This window comes from Hoplias malabaricus, chromosome 13 (assembly GCF_029633855.1).
Source record: "Hoplias malabaricus isolate fHopMal1 chromosome 13, fHopMal1.hap1, whole genome shotgun sequence".
Taxonomy (NCBI): domain Eukaryota; kingdom Metazoa; phylum Chordata; class Actinopteri; order Characiformes; family Erythrinidae; genus Hoplias; species Hoplias malabaricus.
This window is the reverse complement of record NC_089812.1, coordinates 33,963,280-33,972,261: the sequence shown is the minus strand read 5'-3', so window position 1 is coordinate 33,972,261 and position 8,982 is coordinate 33,963,280. Positions and strand designations below refer to the sequence as shown.

Genomic DNA, 8,982 nt, shown 5'->3' with positions numbered 1-8,982 from the left:
TCCTTTGGAAATGTTTTATGATACAATTGTCTTTGTGGCTCAGTCAACACATCAGGACACTGCAGTTTCCAGGGAAATCCAGCCACTGTTTTTTCTTGAAACAGATATGATATATGTATTTATTTATCTCTACTAACACACAGTTTCGTTGCCAGTGCGAATCGTTCATACATCTGTAAAGCACTGCCTAACATCAGAGGAAGTTGTGAACAACAAGCTTATATGCCTTCGGTAGCATCCTAAAAGTGCTAGTCAGGACGCCGTAGTTCCACGTATCTCCATAGCAACAGGTGCATGAGACGTAGGGGGAGCCTGTCGCTACACCATGTATTTTGTTTCATCCGGGAATTCTGTTTTTTTTTAAACTGCAGTAAAAACAGGATATCATTGTCTGTCAGAACTGACTTTTACACACATTACTCCAATACACTACCAATAGCTACACATTTATTCAGGTGTTCACTCTCCATTCTCTCCCACTGTTTGGAAACTGTGTTCATTGTCTGTCTCTGTACTGTTCACGTGACCTTTGTCCATGCGCTTGCACTTTAAATTCTCTCTTCCTCTTTGCAGAGCAAATAACAACACAGCAACAAACGTTTCAGTTGGCGCACCCCAGTAACATATCCATGTTTTCTGCTGAGAAGAGAGGCTATGTCTTTATATTTCAGTCCAAGATCAAAGTGAAATTCAACAAGCTGCTCCATAGTTTACCTGACAGACAGCAAGCACAGTACTGTACCATACGGAGCCCACAAAGTATTTGCGAGGGAACGCAAAACTATTTGCGAAGGAACTGTTTGTGAGGGAACGCAAAGCTATTTGCGAGGGAACTGTGTTTGCGAGGGAACGCAAAACTATTTGCGAGGGAACTGTGTTTGCGAGGGAACTGTTTGTGAAGGAATGCCAAAATGTTTGTGAGGGAACGCAAATATTTGCGAAGGAACGCTAAAGGTTTTTTTTTTACCCAGTCCATTTAGGGGCTCCGTAGATAACCAAGGTCCAATTAAAATGATGCTTAAAAGCAAAGGAATCTCCTAATTAGCTCACTTCCTTAATTCCCCCAGAGATTTACTGAACCAAGTTAACTTAATACACTCAAATTACTAGTTGCTATAGTTTTGAATCTAAGTACATGGTTTTTAAATTGTAACTGCATCTAATTTTATCAAACTGTACAAACCTATACCAATAACATTCTCTGGAAGATAATAAGATGCAAAGGTGAAAAAAAAGAAAAGATGGAAAAAAAACTTGTAAATAAACATTTATTAGTGCTAGGACAAGAGCATTTTGTTCTTAATTTCAGCATTATTCTGAACAGTTATTTTTTTCTAGTCACTCTACTGTAAGCCTCACTGTAACAGTACATTTCCAGGACAATAGTCTTTATCATTGAAAGGCACTAATTTTCTTTGAGTGTGGAGTTTATGACACGACGCCATGCTTTCGGCCAGTCTTTATAAAGGCATCCACTGCATGGTCGATATCTGAATCAGTGTGAGCTGCAGAGATCTGGACCCGGATACGGGCTTTTCCTTTGGGAACCACGGGGTAGGAGAACCCGATCACATATATACCTGAGGAAGAAACAAGGAAAACTCTGTTACAAATGTAATTTATACAATGATACACCTGCCCCACCTCCATTTAAATTTTTTAACGGTAAAATGCTATTTCTTTCAATTAGCTCTCACTACAGATAAGAAACTAGTGAGGTATTTTCCACAGGGAACAAAAATATACTACAGTAAATTCACTATGGATTTCTGATATAACAAAAAGAAATCTCACCCAGTTTAAGCATGTCGTCAGCTATGAGGGAAGCCAAACGAGCGTCTCCCAGCATCACAGGGCATATGGGATGAGCTGCACCGCCAATTGTGAACCCTGCCTTGGTCATGCTGTTTCTAAACCTTATGGATGAAATAAGAAACAATAATTTTGACAGGCATGAGAGTTCTGATAATACCACTGTATTGCTAATATTCATTCATGGTCTGCAACCGGGGCGGCACAGTGGCGCAGCAGGTAGGTGTCACAGTCACACAGCTCCAGGGACCTGGAGGTTGTGGGTTCGATTCCCGCTCCAGGTGACTGTCTGTGAGGAGTGTGGTGTGTTCTCCCTGTGTCTGCGTGGGTTTCCTCCGGGTGACTGTCTGCGAGGAGTGTGGTGTGTTCTCCCAGTGTCTGCGTGGGTTTCCTCCGGGTGACTGTCTGTGAGGAGTGTGGTGTGTTCTCCCTGTGTCTAAGTGGGTTTCCTCCGGGTGACTGTCTGCGAGGAGTGTGGTGTGTTCTCCCAGTGTCTGCGTGGGTTTCCTCCGGGTGACTGTCTGTGAGGAGTGTGGGGTGTTCTCCCTGTGTCTGCGTGGGTTTCCTCTGGGTGACTGTCTGTGAGGAGTGTGGGGTGTTCTCCCTGTGTCTGCGTGGGTTTCCTCTGGGTGACTGTCTGTGAGGAGTGTGGGGTGTTCTCCCTGTGTCTGCGTGGGTTTCCTCCAGGTCACTGTCTGTGAGGAGTGTGGTGTGTTCTTCCTGTGTCTGAGTGGGTTTCCTCCGGGTGACTGTCTGTGAGGAGTGTGGGGTGTTCTCCCTGTGTCTGCGTGGGTTTCCTCCGGGTGCTCCGGTTTCCCCCCACAGTCCAAAAAACACACGTTGATAGGTGGATTGGCAACTCAAAAAAGTGTCCGTAGAACTAAATGAATTTTATATTTAAGCATTAAATTTTCTCTGTTATTATGCCATATTATGTGTGACAAAGAACTTCAAGTATTTTATCACTTCTATACATTAGTTCTGCAAAATGAAAGGCCCTGAACATAACGTTGCCAGTAACACAGAAGATAAATTGCTGTGTGGACAGCGTCATGAAATTGTCACGTTACAAAGTGGCAAGGATTGAAAAAGCCAAACTGAATGTGATGAAGCTGAATATTCAGATTTAGTTTGTGAAATCACAACTACTGTACAAATAAGTCCAGAGTCGTAGTATAAGTGTTCATTTACTCATAGATAGTGTGACATAAACTCGGCCGCAGTCACATACAAGCACAACATGCTTATCTGTGAGTGTAGCCAGTATAAGGGTGTAACTAAAACCAACACACTGCAGTGTGAATTAACCCTTTCAACTTATTCCTACCTCATGGTTTTGGCAGCCATGCTCTGTGCAATTTCATTGGACGCCAGGAGCAGCTCCACCGCGCGAGTGGCAGAGCCTACTACCGGAGGGGGTAGAGAGTTGGAGAAGAGATAAGGACGAGAGCGTTGCCTGAGAAGGTCAATCAAAGGTTTTGGTCCAACGGTGTAACCACCTGAAAGAATAAGGATTTTGTAAGGATTTAGAAGTAAAGTTTTCAATTGGTATTAGTGTTGTCACGATAACAAAATTATGACATTCAATACGATAACTGCCTAAATATCTCGATACCGGCACTGAAACGATACCATGGCAAAAACCTAAAACACCAGAAGTAATGTACATTCTCTAAAGCTGAGGGCGGTCGGCAAAGACTCTGATATCTGCTTGATAAAAGTGTGAAGCCACATGTGACGTTTCACCATTTCTGGGTCCAAACGCACCTTCGACCGCATGTCATACATTCATAACACTTGTTTACTGTTTGCATAAAGCTGAATGCCTCAATCAATTGTGTGATCTCAGTTTGGAAAAATATATAAATTCAACATGTCTTTGGCAGCACTTTTTGTACATTTACAGCTCATTCTGATCTGTGTGAGCTGCTTTGAGGGAAGTCGTGGAGAGAGCTGTCTCTCCCGCTCACAGTCAATCCCAGTGTTCTAACGAGTCGTGCTACTGGCGTTTCTCTTCTATTAAAAGTAGCTACTGTTTGTACAGAAAGTCGCTGGTGATAGTCGGGTTTTTGTTTTTTAAATAACTTGCTAGAAGGTCTGAAAAGTCCATCAGCAAAATCATTAAGGGAGGGAGATCGCCATGGGTGAACTCTGCCTCCCTTAAAGTACCGGTACTCATTATACGTGTTATTGTACCGTTTTTAATGACAAAGTATCAAGACACTTTTCTAGTATTGTTTTACCGTGCAACACTAATTGGTATTATTCACAGGATAAAATGTAAAATATCCTATGTCAGTCCATTTTAGCTTCATACTGCAACATGGATATTTATAAATAATACAAAATGAATTAGTAAATTCAAGATCATTATTAATGTTATCAATTCTGTAACAGGTTGTGCAGTTTAAACACATGTATATGCAAATTTTTTAAACTTCAAATATTATTTAAAAAGAAAGCATATTAATGCATCAAAAATGAAGAGCACGGAAAACCAATTAATTCAGATCTTCACTTTTAATTCACGTAAAAATATAGTGAGACTTGCCTGCTGCTCCTCCAAGGGCTTTTCCCAGAGTGGAGTTAACTATGTGCACTCTGTCCATCACCCCCAAAAGCTCATCAGTACCCCTGAGTAAAACAAATTATAATTTCTTACTCTCTGTATGTTATACGACATACATCATTAAACAAATGTGAACTTGTCTTTTAACATATGTAGCAACGTCTACTCACCGTCCACGAGGGCCCAGGAAGCCTGTGGCGTGGCATTCGTCAATAAAGACCAAGGCTCCGTACTGCTCAGCAAGGTCACAGATACCCACCAGAGGAGCCACATCTCCATCCATAGAGAACACTCCATCAGTCACTACCAGCCTCAGACGAGATGACTGTAGTTGGAGGTAAAAAGGAGTTAGGTTCTGATATCCCAGACACCACGGAAATAGCTACAGGTTCCTCTGAATGAGTGCCCCTCAAAGGATGAAAGCAGGTTTGTGTTCCAGCTAAATATCAATAGATCAATAATAATAATAAAAAAATCTAAAATCTTACAATTGCACCTCAGAGAAAAATGACTTTATTAGTTTTTAGGAATACTATATATATTTTTTTGGAGCAGCCACTGTTTGATGGGCACCCAGACATAAAACAATGGCCACAAAAACATTTATCAAACCCTTCACTGCTGGCCATAGTAGGTTTCCAACTTTTGCAACACAGTGTGTGTTAGACCAATATTCTCATTTGGCGGCATAGTGGCTTCTCAGCGCTGGGATCTTGGGTTCAAGTCCCATCTGGGTGGAGTTTCCATGTTCTCCCTGTGTCTGGGTGGGTTTCCTCCGGGGCTCTGGTTTCCTCCCACAATCCAAAAACATGGAGGGTATGTGAATTGGCTTTTCTAATAAATGTCCTGGTGTGTGAGTGAATGAGTGTGTATGTGAATGAATGTCTGTATGTGTGTGCCCAGATATGGATTGGCACTCTGTCCTGGGTGAAATCCTAGTGCCCGTTGCAGTCCTCCAGGTGGTCGGTCGAGAGTACGCTGTGTGTGTTTGACTGCCACTTCTCACCAGTGTTCTGAGTGTTCTGATCAGTGTGTGGATTGTAAAGCGTCCTTGGGTGTCTAGAAAGGTGCTATATAAGTGTAACAAAAGACAGAATATTCTCTGCAACAGCTTTACAAGTCTGACAGCAAGAAAATCCTCTTACCTTAAGACAGTCAGCAGGGCTTAAGCTAAACTTGTATATTACTAACAAGTACAGACACAATCACATATCAACCTGGGAATCTTTCAGCTTCTCCTCCAAATCATTCAGGTCCATGTGCTTGTAACGGAACCTCTTGGCACGACACAGTCTTATTCCATCAATGATTGAGGCATGGTTCAATTCATCAGATAACACAGCATCATCAGGGCCCAGCAGAACCTACAGCAACAACATATATCAATAACAGCAAATCACATCAAATGACGCAGTGAAATATATAGTAATGTACAGGGGTTGGACAACGAAAGTGAAACCCCTGGTTTTAGACCACAATAGTTTATTAGTGTGGTGTAGGGCCTCCTTTTGCGGCCGATACAGCGTCAGTTCGTCTTGGGAATGACATACACAAGTCCTGCACAGTGGTCAGAGGGATTTGAAGCCATTCTTCTTGCAGGATAGTGGCCAGGTCTCTACGTGATGCTGGTGGAGAAAAACGTTTCCTGACTCGCTCCTCCAAAACACCCCAAAGTGGCTCAATAATATTTAGATCTGGTGACTGTGCAGGCCATGGGAGATGTTCAACTTCACTTTCATGTTCATCAAACCAATCTTTCACCAGTCTCGCTGTGTGTATTGGTGCATTGTCGTCCTGATACACGGCACCGCCTTCAGGACACAAAGTTTGAACCATTGGATGCACATGGTCTCACTGGTGCAATGTGGAGTTAATGAAGATTGTCCACCAGGCTGCTCCAATTTAGCCATGAAACCTCCCACACTACAATGACAGGTGTTTCACTTTCATTGTCTAACCCCTGTATATAAGAAAATAAAATGTAGATCTGCAACAAAGCATTTACTGACACTGGAGGTATGACAAAAGGAACTGGTTACTGAGAAGACAAGTGATGTATCATAACCCAAGCAGCATAGTTCACTTCATATTGTGTCTTCAAATGGTTTGAATACCTCAAAGAGACCAGCGTTAGCATCAAAGCAACTTGCGTACAGGATGCAGTCCTCTCTTTCATGGAATTGAGCGAGCTTCTGCTCTAGGTTCTTGTGGAGGTCCTGAGAGAAAATATAAAAAAATATAATCTTAAAAATACAATACAGAAATATATTAAGAAAGAAAGTATGTCATTTAATCGCCCACTGGATTCACAGCTTGAGTTGTCATTACATGGAATTTTGTGAACTGTAATACATAGCGATTTTCCCTTTACCTGCGTTCCACAAATGAACCTGACAGAACTCAGCCCGGCTCCATACTTCTGGAGGGCATCTATTCCAGCCTGAATAACCTCTGGATGACTGGACAGACCCAGGTAGTTGTTGGCACAGAAGTTCAGTATACCTAAATTGTAGATATATAATAAAAACACACAAAAAAACATTGATACAAATCCTTAACAAATTGAACACACAGGAAAATATCAGTGACCTTTAGAAATTGGTAGCAACGAATCTGCAAACCCCCACAGTTTCACTTGTGCCATTGTGACATTGTTGACATAAGAGCAGGAAGGGGAAAAAACAACAAGACACGCTAACAAAGAGCATGGAGCTAATGGGCAAAATGTTGAAAGCATTCACAGATACTTTTTTTTTTTAATATTATTTCCATATTAAACAATGTAACAAAACCTCAAAAGTGGACAGTGACTAGTAACAGTTCCTCAGGTACATTCACTTTAATAATTTGAGTACATTTGTAACATTTTATTAGTATTTTAATATTCTATTTACCTCTCATTTACACGATATGAGAGCAGGACTTTTATTTACAGGTTTCTTTGCTCATTGCTTTTTAAAGTGCTCCTTTGTGTCTAGAGACTTAGCATTTTATAAATGCTGAAGTTAATAAATAAAACAAAAAGAAATAAACAGACGTACAAACGCGATTTCCACTGGTGAAAGATTAGTGATATACTACTATCCCAGTAAACAAGGAACGTCAATGGACGTCCAAAATCCATCTTAATGAGTTAGTTAAATGGTGACCAATCGATAACGTCAGTGGACGTCCAAAATACGTCTAATAGTCGTCTTTTCAATGTCTGTGTTTGGACGTCTTTTCAACTTTCATTTTCAAGAACGTTGATTAGACGGCAGTCATTACGTTATTTCAACGTTGAATCAACGGCTAAATGTTTACTGGGATCAGTAAGTTCAACTGCAAGCCTCATATTTAATCCACTCTGAAGTGTGTTTTTAGCAGCTAATTTAGTTATTTTAGGTAAGATACATGTGCTCGAGTCATTATAGTAATTTGTGCTACTCTTACACACCCCTGCTCTTGGCAATAAACTGTAATGTAATGTCACAATGTAACTAATATATATAAAAAAAAAACACATTAAATTTGGAAGCAGGTGCGAACAGAATTCAAAAAGTGTGGGTAGGTGGCGTCCCCCATTCCCTTGAGTTAAGCTTTAAACACACTGAACATGGGGCATGCAACAGTTTGCAGACCCTTGGTAAAGGTACAGACCTAAGTAACATAACGACGCATGCGCGTACAGACAACACAACTCTGTATGTTTTAAAGCACAGCGTTAGTATTGTGTTCTTGTCTTAAAACGTGGCATGTGCCCAAACTTTTGCACACAATCCTATACGGAAAAGCGCCTTCCCATAACACTTCCGTCAAACGCGAGAGACGTATCATTAGTTCCGTTTAGCCTGTGTTTAAGGGGTCTGCGGGATCCCAGGACGGTTGTCTCCGCCGCCGCTGAGCGGCTCTCACCTCCGGAGCTGCCCTCCACGCTGATCAGCGCGCCTTGTTTGGAGGTGATCACCCGCTCGGATTTCCAGGTCCCCGCGGCGCGGATGCTGTCGAGCTCGTGCTGCAGCACGTTCCGCGCTTCCGCCAAACCGCTGTGCGACCGGCTAGAAACAACCGCGCGGGACTGCGCCGTTATTTTTAGAGGAACACCGAGCCGAGCGACTAGGGTCCGCACAGACATGGCGCTCCTGATTCTGCCTTCTGTCAAAAACGGAGAGGAGAAACTTAGTGACGTATAGGAGGCGGGACTAGACCACGTGGCTTAAATCGATGGGCGTGAGCAGAAGCACCAATCAGAACTCTCTCTCTGTCTCTCTCTCGCGCTCTCGCTCTCTGTCTCTCTCTCTGGATTGCTGTGTGTGTGTGTGTGTGTGTGTGTGTGTGTGTGTGTGAGTTACATGGAAAAGAGAAGGATGCAGGCGGGTGGGTGTGATGGTGGGACACAGCATGGCAAATTAAAAAATAAATAAAGCCTATCCCGTGTAATTATTCCACTGTAAATGTGATTTGTCATTTTATTTTGTTTATATGAATTACAACGTCTAAAAAAGAATCATTGGAGTTTGGGAGCAAAAGAGATACATTAACTGTGCGTTGGAGTCCATCCATCCATTATCTGTAACCCTTATCCAGTTCAGGGTCGCGGTGGGTCCAGAGTCTACCTGGAA

The 8,982-nt window shown here is 42.2% G+C and overlaps 1 protein-coding gene across 1 annotated transcript; it reads right to left on the bottom strand.

The window, feature by feature from the left end:
- Positions 1 to 1,279: 1,279 nt before the first annotated feature.
- gcat (glycine C-acetyltransferase) lies at positions 1,280 to 8,557 on the bottom strand. Its single transcript, XM_066642382.1, has 9 exons — positions 8,276 to 8,557; positions 6,753 to 6,883; positions 6,496 to 6,597; positions 5,599 to 5,745; positions 4,552 to 4,706; positions 4,364 to 4,446; positions 3,140 to 3,311; positions 1,795 to 1,916; positions 1,280 to 1,580 (listed from the first exon to the last, which is right to left on the bottom strand). Exons 1-9 carry the CDS (start codon positions 8,493 to 8,495, stop codon positions 1,429 to 1,431), a joined length of 1,284 nt encoding a protein of 427 aa, XP_066498479.1. The 5' UTR covers positions 8,496 to 8,557; the 3' UTR covers positions 1,280 to 1,428.
- Positions 8,558 to 8,982: the final 425 nt, after the last annotated feature.